The 12,609-nt window shown below is 36.7% G+C and overlaps 1 protein-coding gene across 2 annotated transcripts in view; it reads right to left on the bottom strand.

Annotated features, from left to right (window-relative positions):
* Positions 1 to 12,609, bottom strand: part of Pep (Protein on ecdysone puffs) — a 70,690-nt gene that overhangs the window by 11,843 nt on the left and 46,238 nt on the right. For both annotated transcript variants that reach the window (XM_081764476.1, XM_081764475.1), the window contains exons 9-12: positions 11,620 to 11,721; positions 10,629 to 10,713; positions 8,315 to 8,536; positions 3,472 to 3,611 (exon numbers count right to left, since the gene is read on the bottom strand). In XM_081764476.1, coding sequence (XP_081620602.1) covers positions 3,472 to 3,611; positions 8,315 to 8,536; positions 10,629 to 10,713; positions 11,620 to 11,721 — 549 coding nt within the window. The remainder of the gene's footprint in view (positions 1 to 3,471; positions 3,612 to 8,314; positions 8,537 to 10,628; positions 10,714 to 11,619; positions 11,722 to 12,609) is intronic.

The raw sequence follows: 12,609 nt of genomic DNA on the forward strand, positions 1-12,609 counted from the left end.
CTACTGTGGGAAACTTGGTTTGGGAGTGAGGGGGATGATGAACGGTAGGGGGGAGAGTAACAGGTGCGAGCAAGTACACAGTTCGGTTGACCGACGTTCGGATAATCGACGCTCTACTGTATATATATATCACTGCTTTCGACAGTTGGAGTTTTATCAGTAATCTTGAATTTTCTAAAGCTACAATGAACAGTTTACAAGTATCATTAGTTTGCAACACTGAATAACAAATGCGCTATTGTAAGCTTTAGCTTGATATCTAGATTTGAAATGTGTAATAAATTGACGTAGTGTCATTTGAAAAAAAAATAACTATTGGGTTGGCAACACTTAACCTGTGGTATCACAAAGTGTGGCAAACAATGACCTGCCGATATTAGAATGGTACAAAATCAGTGTTTTAGTCTATTAGTTTAAAAGTTACAAGTATGTGTCAAGATAAATGGTCCACGCTGTATATACGTAATTTACACATTGTGAAAATATCTTCAATACAACAAACTCTCATCTTCGTAACTTGGTAATATGAAATACACTTACACTGAAATTCACATTAAAAAAGACGAGAAAAGCCTTGAAACAGTCTGTAAAAAAATCTAGATAGGATATTTTTAAATATATAGAGTGCCTCATAAAGGGATTTATACCATTAACAGAGAAATTATTGAAGGAAACCTGATCAAATAGTTATTATTTGGCGCTCTCACGACTAGTGTGTGTGTAGCCGTTTGTTTTAGTTTTCTTTCCAATTCATTTGTTCTCTTTTTAATTCTTTTCAGTTCAGTTGCCAGTAGTAACAAGTAACTGACAAGATGGTTGTGAACCTTTCCTTGGAGCAAGGAAAGCGGATTTTAAAATGTTTCTGGAAATGTGAGAAGGTGAAAGAAGTGCAGAAATAATGGCGGGTAGAATTTGATTGTGCCACCGTCATGGTAACAATTACGATGTTAAGCGACAAGTTTGAGAAGGAAGGAACTGTGTGTGATCTGAAGGGTAGAACCAATGTTAAGAACTTTCACAAGATTCCCTGAGAAGTCCATACGGGAAGCTTCGCGTGAATCATGTGTAAGCAAATCAAGTGTTCACTGCATTTTAATGTAAGCTAAGTGCAGACCCTATATTCCAGATTGCTTCACGCAATCATTGAAGACGATTCGGATAGGTGCCTCCAATTTTATGAATGGATTTACGATAATGAACAGTTGACTGATTTCATTATTTGGTCTGAAGAGGCGTCTTTTAAACTGAATGAAACCATCGATCACCACAACTATATGTACTGAGCAAGAAAATCTTTTGTGGAAGAACGAGCTGTTAATCTTCCTGGGTTATCAGTATGGTGTGGTATGTCTGTTAGGACTTGTCGGGCCATTATTTTTTGAAAGAACAGTAACAGGTGTAGAGTGTCGAAGGAAAGGAAGGAAAAAAATTGTGCCAGCTGTTCTCAAATGAAGATGTGTTTTTCCTTTTTCTTTCTTTCTTTAACGAGACGTCACGCCGCAGCATTATAATCGAAAAGTGCGGCAATTCCTGGAGAATACTCTCTACACCACAAAACCACGTACGCTGGATGCCGTAAGAAAGGTAACTGAGACTGCCTGTGAATCCATTCCACTGGAAACCATATCACATGTTTGTTTGTTTGTTTGTTCCACAGCGTTGCTGACGATGTACTGTTGCCAATGGAGGACATTTTGAATATATTTCACACTAGATATTCACCAGTAATGTTTGACATCTTTGTGAATTAACAAAAAATCGTATTTTATTTATTTTGGTTCACGTTATTCAAGTTCAAACAGGGCAAGCCCCTTTGTGGGATACCCTGCACTTAACATAAGCTTGCATTAAACTCTACATTTTAAAGATAACGAAAAGTTCACTTAGTATTGGAGGCTTCCTAGAAATTAGGTGATAACTACATTTGGTGCTACGGTCCAGATTGTAATCAAACTGTTAAACATGAGATGCAGATGGTTTAAACTCGAAATCGTAGGGATGCCATAGTTCATTTCTTAACACTAATTGCAACAAATTGATGAATAGTTACGATATTTTCCATAACTATTCCATTACCAGAATTAATGGTTGGCCTGATATTCATGATCGCAATCAAGAGAGTGAAATCAAAGAAGTAGCACATTCAGAATCTGTAATTTCAGAATTTCCACCCTCGAGCCTCGCTACGTTTCCATCAATGCCAATCTAATACATTTCAATATCACAAGTTTCGAACTTAGCTCAATACTCTTGGAGCATTGTAGTAGCTTTACGCGCGCCACATAACGTCTTTTTCGCCTCCAGAAGAAGAAAACTAATGAATAAAGTATTTTATGGTCTCATGCAGGGAAGCGCAGATGGTTATATAGTAGAATCTGTAATATTGTCTTAACACCAAGATTTGATTCTGTCAAGATTTCAAAAGTACCTTCTCCACGTCCTTGATACCATTTTTTTTTCCTCATGGATTTACTTTCCAATTTTAGTAACAATACAAGCTGGTGTCAGTTAGTATGTCACTATCTTCTTGTAGGATTATTTTTGTAGCACTGGATATTACACGTACTCTATGTTACCTTACAGCACCGAACCTAGCCTTCAAGGCAGTGAAAAAATCAACAATATCGCAATCTCTGGCATCAGAAAACAACAATGAAAACTAGAATCTTAATTTCACGGTATAACGCATTTCGCTCTATTTTTCAATCTCCTTGTACCAAGATTATAGTACGTCTGAACTACATCACGTAAAAACGTGTCGGAACATGAATGCTTAACGTTCCTGGAACAGTTATGCACCACCTACAGGTACTACTGTTACAAACGGTTAAGAAACACTACTCGAGACTGTGTTCGAGGCGTTGTCCCGTCAACATAAGCACTGAAAACGAGAATTGCAGTCAAAAGACTAGAAAGAGTGCTCTTGATGTTTTCTCAAGCGGATGTTTTTCTTCTCTCCTTTAATAATAATAATAATAATAATAATATACGATAACTCCTCCCTTTTGGTCCAGTGGTCAGTGTGTGCGCCTCTTCTACCTTAAATCATACGTCCACGCCTTGTATAGCCTCGGTGTTGAAAGGGGACGTTAAACTTGAACAAAGAAAATAACGGTAGATGATAGAAAATCTGGAACCAATGGGAGAACTGACGGTGATAATACAATATGTAATGACAACACGACTACCAGCATTCATTACTTTCTCAAACATTTCAACATTACACACTTTGGAATCTATAACAGCTGTACTGTCTCCTATTGGTTTTCACAACAATATACTAGGAAGATATACCAAATTTTTCACATGGCTAAGTGCACGAGTTTAAATTAGGTGACCATTGTGTCCTTTTCAAAAGTTTCCTTTTTCTCAGTTCAGTCTAATCAGTGTCTCTTAAGAAAACAAGACTGCTATTAGTTTCAATCTCATAGCATATATTATTTTCAAACTAATAAATTTTGGATATCTTACCTTTGCTTTCATCAATGCCACGTAGTTGTTGTAATGGAACAATGTACGACAATGCACTTTCATTGCATCGTCTTCACGCAAGAAGAATCTACGACAAATACGACAGAAGAGACCATTCACCTTCTTCAGGAGGTTTTGACCTACAAAGAAAAAAAAAGCATAGTTAGTACATCTCTCTTTTCAGTTTAATATTCCACGATTATCCCTTTTAGGCTAAGGGAGACGGATGATTAAGGCAAGTGAATGATAGAAGAATTAGTGGAATGAGAATGCTGGAAGAAACAGGAGTACTCCGAGAAAACTCACGGACACGATATTCTCTACCACAAACTTACTTGGTTGGGTATCGAACTAGGGACCCCACGAACCAGAAGCAAGTACTTTACCACTAAGCCACCGTGCACCTCGCATAGTTAGTACACAAAGTTCACCGAAACTATCGGTAACTCTACACACTTATTCACTGATACAACATAACCTGTAAGGCTAAAATATATACATGTTAAATGTAAATGAAAGATGATTATGGATGAACATTACAATCTATCATACCAGGAGTAAATGCTCCACTAGGGAGCATATATGTTTATATCCTACACACTTGCACAGAAACTAGGAATTTGTTACACTGAACTTTACAGAGCTTTGATAGCTGAACAATTGTTACACATGTAGAACATCAGGTCATATGAACTGCCTAATTATTGTTATTATCTCTTTCACGTTTTAGTTTTATTTCTCAAATTTTGGCTAACAAACAATCTGCTATTCATTAAGAGGTACTTCATTAGGTGGAGACTTTGAGGAAGAGGTAGTTGATTAGTTTAAAAAACAATATCGGGTGTTCTGAAAATGGCGCCCACGGAGCACTATTCTACAAGCCAAAATATAGTAAATTTAATTCTATAGCTTCCAGGTTCTCGTCTGGAGACGCGAATTTCATGTCGCAGATAAGGAACCACGGAGTAGATTTACAAACCTATCAAACAGTTACATCAATTCTTTCCAGACGGCAGGTAAAGTTGATATAGATTGACACTAGCATTACTTATTAGTCCAGTAGACGATGTAACTGCTTGATGGACACCTAAAGAGTAATGCGAATGGTGGGAAGTTAATCTGCGACGTTGCCACATAGTGAAATTTTGATTCCCTACACCGGCTGAAGGAGACCCCGGAGGGCACATCATCATATAACATTTTCGCTTTATTTTGACCTGTTCACTAGTGCTCTGTAGTCCGTGGGCGCCATTTTTGGAACGCCCTATATATATATATATATAAACGTGTCGTTAACACCGATAAATGACAAAGCAGTCATCCAGCAGGCGGTAGATTGATGTTTAAGTTAATCCAACAATCAGATTTCTCTATGTTATTCTAACATAATGTGATATTTCTTTGAGGAATATTATTGCAAACTGATATGGTCCAGCAGTCTAATGCAGTCGACTGGTGATTACAGGATCAGTCTGAATATAGCTCAGGGCATGGATGTCATGTATTGTCCTTTCGCCACTTACTATATTATCATTTATTGCCTCTTTTAGCCTAATGGATGGACATATTGAAGAATTATAAAGAACCGATACATAAACTTACAAGTAACTGTTAGAATAGGGGAAAAAAAATAACAGAGGCGATTGTAACTGGAAGGAAAGATCGACATGGATGTCTCTCGCCGACGTTATTTCATATTTAGCTGAAATGGTCGTTATTTGCAGGGGAAGAAAATATTTATGAAAAATATTTGAACCCCTTCTTCTCTCAGGATATGCACTACAATAAGACCGGAATGATACGAACTTTTCTCATAAATTTAATATATGATCCTTAGGAGGGCAAAGTTTCATTTTAATTGGTTTAGTAGTTATTGTGTGATGCGAGCAGACAAACTATCACCCATTTTTATTACTATATAGACAAATCTAGGAAAGATAATGAGAAAGAGTATATAATGAAGATGGTATTTCGGTAGAATGATTAGGTGTATAAGGTTCTAAAATGATACGGAGCTAGTTGCGGAACCTGGAAAGAAAACCAATAAATTAGGAAGACAAAAACCGTGGTTAATGGAACGGAGCGGTAGATCCAATATAGAAACAGGAGGAGAGAAAATAGAACAGGTGAATAGATTTTGATATCCGGGCAGTATTATTAGTGACAATATTGAAGTAAGAACGTGAAACAAAAGCAAAATAGAAATGGCAAAAGAAGCACTTAGGAGGAAGAAAATTCTATTTTGTGGATGCTTAGAAAACAAACACAATGTTTCGTATGTACTATGTGGGGCAGAAGCATGGACATTACGCAAAAGCGATGAAAAAAAAAAAAAAGACTGGAAGCTTTTCAATTGAGGGTGTGAAGAAGAATGGCAGGAATCAGCTGGGTCGAACGAAAAATGAATGACGTGTCAGAAATAGCTGGGAGAAAAAGAACAATTTTGGCAGCTACTGAAAAGAGGAAAAACGTGGTTGTGACATTGGCTGAGGACTGTACGAGGTCTGACAATTAAGTTCGTGAACTCGCCACCGTGTGTACTACATATGTAATTTTGTATTTTTCCAGAAGTCTATTATTTCAGTGTCTCACAGTACTATTTGCGATGACGCGTGACAGTTTCATGCTGAATGGTGTGCATTGTTGTTTGTGCTTGCGCGCGTGTTCTGTAGTAAAAATGTCTGAGCCGAGATTGGAGCAACAAATAAACGTGAAATTTTTGGTGGAGCTGAGAAAGAAAGAAAGAAAGGGCAGTGAATGTTAGAGCACGTGTACGGCATGAATGCCATGAACAAAACGGAAGTGTACAAATTAAACGGAGAGGAGGGAACAAGTAACTGATGACGAGACGGTGGGGCGACCTATAACGAGTCAAACAGACGCAAACATTGGCAATATTCGTCAAAGTGTACGTACAAATCAGCGACTGTCTGCGCCATTCATAGCAGAAGTGAACACTGACAGACACGTTAATTGACAGGTCCGTGCGGAAAATTTTAACTGAAGACCTTGGCATGTGCAAAGTGTTTGGTCCCAAACGATCTCACCGATGTACAAAAGCGGAGGAGGATGGAAATGTTGGAGAGGCAGGACGAAGTTTTAAGCGGAATAATCACAGATGATGATAAAACCTGGGTCTTCGCGTATGACCCTGAAACAAAGAGACAAATTGTCTAATGGAAGACAGCTGACTCCCCACGACTGAAAAAAAAATCAGCAATTAAAAATCAGAAATAAAATTATGTTGGCAACATTTTTCGAAATTGGTCGGATAACACACCATGAGTTTGTACCATGAGGTCAAACAAGTGTATTATTTGGGAGTGGTGCAAAGATTGGGTGAGAAGGTCAGACGAAAACAATCAGAACTTTTCTCGAGAAACTCATGACTTCTCCATCATGATAATGCATCTGCCCACACGAGAGTTTGACCAGTAAACAAATAACTGTAGCAGATCACCCGCCGTACTAATCTAATCTTGCCCCGATGATTTTTTCTTTATCCAAGGATCAAAACACTGTTGAAAGGAAGGTATTTGGATGTCATTAAGACTAATACGACGGTAGTTCTGAAGACCGTTCTAGAAATAAAGTTCCAAAAAATGCTTCGGTGGGTGGAGTAAGAGCTGGCATCAGCGTATAGCTTCCCAACGGGAGTACTTTGAAGGTGATCACATTAGTATGCAACACATTTTATGGAACGAGTTCGCGAACTTCATTATCAGACTTCGTATCAAGAGTGATGTGCTAGAGGGTATGGTGGCGGGAAAGAGAGGGATGGGACAAAGGAGGCTACAGTTGATGGACGGTATTTAAACAGAAAAATCGCTGTACGTAAAGATAAAAAGCTGAAAATCGTGGAGCATGGAAGCTTCTCAGTTGCAGCAAATGACCTGGCCATAATGGCAGAATACCTGGTAATGATAATGAATAGCCTAAAATGTACATTCGTGAGACGTAAAACTAAATAAATAAATAAATAATAAAACTATGCAATAATAATGCGCAAGGCCTTTTTCAACCAAAGAAGAGCCCGGTTGGTCGTGTTTGATATTTATTCACGCAAAAGATACGCGCGCGATACTCCAAGATATTGATGTACGCAAACAGAACCGGTATACTTCTGTACACATACGAGGTCACTTATCTAGAATACTCTAACATTTATTCTAAAGTCACCCACTACGACGAAGCCAGTAGCTACATGCTGCCATCATCACACGTAAAAAAGTACTGGGCTTTAGTTGGAAGGTTTTATCCTATCCGTCCTATTCTTCTGACTTATCCCCTACACATTCACCTGTTTCGTACGTTACAGAATAGCAGCTCGTGAAACCCATGTTGATGTGGAGGCTGTGAAAACTGTTCGATACAGTTTGTGTTATCCGTACTTCTACCTCGACGCAAAAACAAAGCATTTCGGAGAACCTACGCTCACTTTCAGAGCGAAATATTTACATTACGGGTTGTAATCAAGCCATGGAAATTAGATTAGTACGATGCATTCTAGAAAAGGCAAGATAAAATAATAAAACAATCAGGAATAAAGTCAACCAAAAGAACGTCACGTGCAGAAAAATCTAAGCTACGATGGTATAGAAACAGAAAGAAAAGGCTACACGGAAAATGAAGGAATAAATAGCAGGATATGCAAAGAATGGGGAAAAGATTTACAAACTAAAATAAAAAGTTACGGATGAAGAACAGGGAAATTACAAAATTGTGACAGAGGCCTTATACACATCCATACCATGCAGGCTGCTTGAATCAAGAATTATGAGGAGGATCTCAGGGACAAAGAGAAAACCTGTGAACAAACCAAGGTAATTAATCTCATGCTTACCAACAGGGGTATCAGGATTGTATTTGGGAATCTTGAATGTTCCATCTGCGGCTGCCTCAGGTTCCTTTTGCTCTTCATTCTGAGCTCCTTCCTCCTTGTTTTCTTCTTTCTCTTCCTTTTCTTCATCCCCTTCGTCCTTTGATTTATTCTTATCTTCGACAACCTCCTCCTCTTCATCTTCACGGGTCCTCACTTGGATGTCACGCTCATCAAAATCGGAATCTATCACAAAACAAATACACACATGAAGATATTAATAAAATACGAAGCATGGTCTGTGTTTAAATCATGCTTCTTGACATCAGAACTATCTATTAATCAAATTAACGTAATTCCAAGAAGTACAGCATGCGTCTAATTCTCGATCGGTTCGAATTTAGGAGTCTAAACTTATTGTTCAATTTTAATAAACTTTGCTCCCTAAAGTTATGGCATTAATCCTGCTGTTACTTTTGACTTACTAGACCAAAGACATAAGTGATGTTCACCCGGTTTCAGAGATTACTTGAGAGCCAAAATATGTCGATAATACTGAACGATACTTTTTGTTGCAAATAATCGTTCATATAAACAAAATATGACATTTGACGGAAATTTAACTCACTGGAACATTATCATGGGCACTTTCATCATTGAAAAGTTGCAAAGCCACTCTATATGCGGTAAGTATCCTACGACGTTATCAAAAAAAGCTATTTTTGAAAATTTATCACAGCGGAACTCAGAAATCTGCTCAAAGACATCAAAAGATTCTATAATACCATGTTCCGTGCGTGAACGACAAAATGAAGTGAACAATAAATAAACAAAACTTACCACGTAACACTCTTGCTACAACAGATTTGCTTGTCTTATGATTATGAAATGTTAAAAAAGTATAACGTATTGCCACTACCAATGCTAGTAAAAATCGTTGTGTTAATCTATAAGGAAAAAAGTTGCCCATCGCAACTGAAGTAAGTGGATAAATGTCAGTGCAAAGTTTTTTTTCTTATAAATTAACGTAACAGTATTAGTGACCATACTTGCTATCGTTTCCAAGTTTCTCATGTAGGATATGATTTCTTGCACTAGCCTTACAAACAGTAACTGCTCCTTTTAAAAAATTACGATGTAGAACACACAGAATTGCTAATCAATCAATTACAGTGACTGATAATTTCGTTCTCTTAACAGCTGTAAATATTTACTTCTCGACAGACGATCATTAATACATTAACAAGTCTCCCAATTTGAAAACTACTGCAACCAGTGTGTGTGTCCTAGAAAAGCATGTTCTACATCATGGCTTAAGAAAAGCAATTCTTGCTTTTAAGGTTATTGCAGAAAGCTTATTTCACGTCAAAAGTTATGAAGAATAATTTATAGTTTATTAAAATTTGTTGTCACCTCTGAACAGTTTTGAACTTGGTAAAAAGCCATACTTGTAAATTTTTGTGATGTGAGATTTTCCAGTAATGTACTCTACCCAGCCGAGGGAGACAGTCGTGTCTTGAAAACAATTACGAAAGTTCATAGCGAGATGTATGAAGTGGTAAGTTTTGTCTCAATGCATTACAGTCGTTCAATAAGAAGCGAAGAATAATTGTGATCTGATGGGTCAAGTTATAATATACAGCGAATTAAAATTTATTTTGTTTCGTTTTAGTTTTCCGCTATATTCATCACAAAGAATACCACACAAATCAACATTTATTGATCTTTTGATTGAAAGAACTGTGAACTAGAATTTTCGTTTAAGAACTTTAAACTTTTAGATTGTTTGAAATAATTTATTTATATTTTGGAAGTTAAATTGTAAACAATCGGGACAGTCCCAATTTGTACAGTCAGCGGCAAAAGTTCTATCCGTTTGAAAATTTATTTTGTAAATAACGGTGGTATGGCTGGAACGTACACAAAATTACTCTTTTTAATTCACGGGAAACTGTATTCAAATTGTCCTTCCATTCTGAAGTTATGTACGAAACTAATTTCATCAAACAGAAAGAACTTTAGTCACTGACTGTACAATGCATATCTAAGAAAGTAAAAATATTTAAGTGGTTCCTTTAATATGCCTTACCTAATAGTTATTATTATATTTTAACAGATGCCTGCATAAATAACGAATAATGTAGCATGTTATATAATAATAATAAAACCCTTTGCGCATTTCCATTATTTTCTTGGAAATATTATGGAATATTTCATATAGATGCTTTTTTTCTTTACATCTTTTTATTATATATAAAAGCGTATTAAGCAAAAATAGTCCTCAACGTTTATAGCACATTGCTTGTTATTTCCTATGTTTCATTATACGTAGTCTTACCATGGTCAATAGGAATAAAATCTTCCAGATCCAGATCATCATCATCTAATCCAATCCTACGAGCTCGTCGGGCCTCAGCTGCTTTCTGGAAAGATATGATGGCAACATTAAACACACTGTGACTGAGACTATGGTAACGGTACACAATTATCAAGTTTCAACTATAAACTGTACTAAGATCCAGATACTTCCTTAAAATACTATTCTATCCATGCATCACAGTTATAGGTGAAGACTTTATGTTAAACTGGGTCAATCAGACAAAACAAGGAATATCCTACTTATTTACTGCAGATAAATTTTAGTGAAAGTATTTCAAAAGCACGGATAACTTGAAATAAAGTAATGTACTCCTGGTGTGTAATTTTGGTCGTAGCTATTTCATCATTTTAAGTCTATCTACAATGTAAGCGCTACATCTTTCAATAAGGAGGTAGATGAGACTAAGGCCGGTGCCTATTTAGGACTATTCTGAACTGAAGACAATCCTAGTTATACATGCTCAGATGGTGGAAATAACATTTCCAATGTAAAATGAATGATGAAAAAACAACAAGCCAATGATTACAATCTCATCTTCAGTTAGTTTGAGTTAATTAGATAATCTTTACAGATACAGAAATTGCTAATTATAGTATTAAGAAAATACTACTGCACCGCTATGTTAAGATTTGCTTTCGTAAGTTTGAACATTAAAAAAGTTAAATATGTATAATTATAATATTTAAATTATTTCGTATGGCAGTGGATACTGCTCAAGCAATCGACCAGGGTCGAAGTTCAGACTGAACTTTTTACGTTCTTCCATCAACTCAAATATAGTTCAACAGTATTTTCGCTTCCATTTTCTTAAGTATCAGCTGAAGTGAAAATCTGGATATTGAATCTAGGATTTCTTGATAAAAAATTTAGTACTGAAACTGATGACTCCTTTACTAAGTAACAATATTTAAATGCTGTTAAACAGTTTATCTGTCAATTAAGTACTTACTCTTAAATGAATGGGTGTTAACTTATGCTTATCCCATTCGACTCGAGTTGCGAACTCTTTTCCACAAGGTGTGCATTTAGGGTGAAGGAATGTCTTCAATTTCTGAAATATAAAACATATGTACTGTTAAAAAAAGAATAGTGCAATAATCACAGTATTAATTCTAGAATCGTGCACTCAGGGCGTACGGTAATTATTTGGAACAAAGGATCCTTAAGAAGTTAATTTTACTGTTCGAGAATATTAACAGGGATACAGCCCAATTAACTGTTTGCATGACGTACTTTCAACATAGTAGTAAGTAAATTCCCATGTCAGTTTCTTGCATTGCAGATCGAAATTCGATACTTCTTAATTCAAATGGTTCTACAATTTCCTCAAATCATCTGAATCAATACTGAAAACTGATCAATACTGGGAATCGAATCAATGTCCCATTTTAAAAATGATGGTAGAAGATCAAAACAAGTTTCCTCCCACTACACTCATGCCCATGGTATGATAAACGGGAAGTTTGGTGTTCCTCTTTCCATCATCAACCCAAGCATGCGGAAGTACAGTATGTCTAAAGAAATCTTTAAGTTTTACGTCCCACGGTTATGCCGGTTAGGCTAAAGGAGACTGTGATGATGAGAGATGAGTGAAATGGTGGAATGAAGAAAGTGGGAGGAAACGGGAGAACCCCGAGAAAACCCACGAGCACGGTATTAGTCCACACGGCGCGAGCTGGGATCGAACCAGGGACCCCAAGCACCGGAGGTGAACGCTCTACCACTGAGCCACCGCGCCCCCAGTGTGTCTAAAGAATCATAACTTTTATAAGAGTTCTAACAGTAAATTAAATGAACAGTTGACGTTTTCTTAGAAGTCGTTCTTAATGAAATTGCAAGCGATTACAGGATTGTAAATTGAATACATACTTCTGTATACATACAAATACCTCATGTTAATATATATATATATATTCCAAGAGCAAATACGATCTATATG

The sequence above is a fragment of the Thermobia domestica genome, chromosome 7 (genome assembly GCF_964235325.1).
Source record: "Thermobia domestica chromosome 7, izTheDome1.hap1.1, whole genome shotgun sequence".
Classification (NCBI taxonomy): Eukaryota; Metazoa; Arthropoda; class Insecta; order Zygentoma; family Lepismatidae; genus Thermobia; species Thermobia domestica.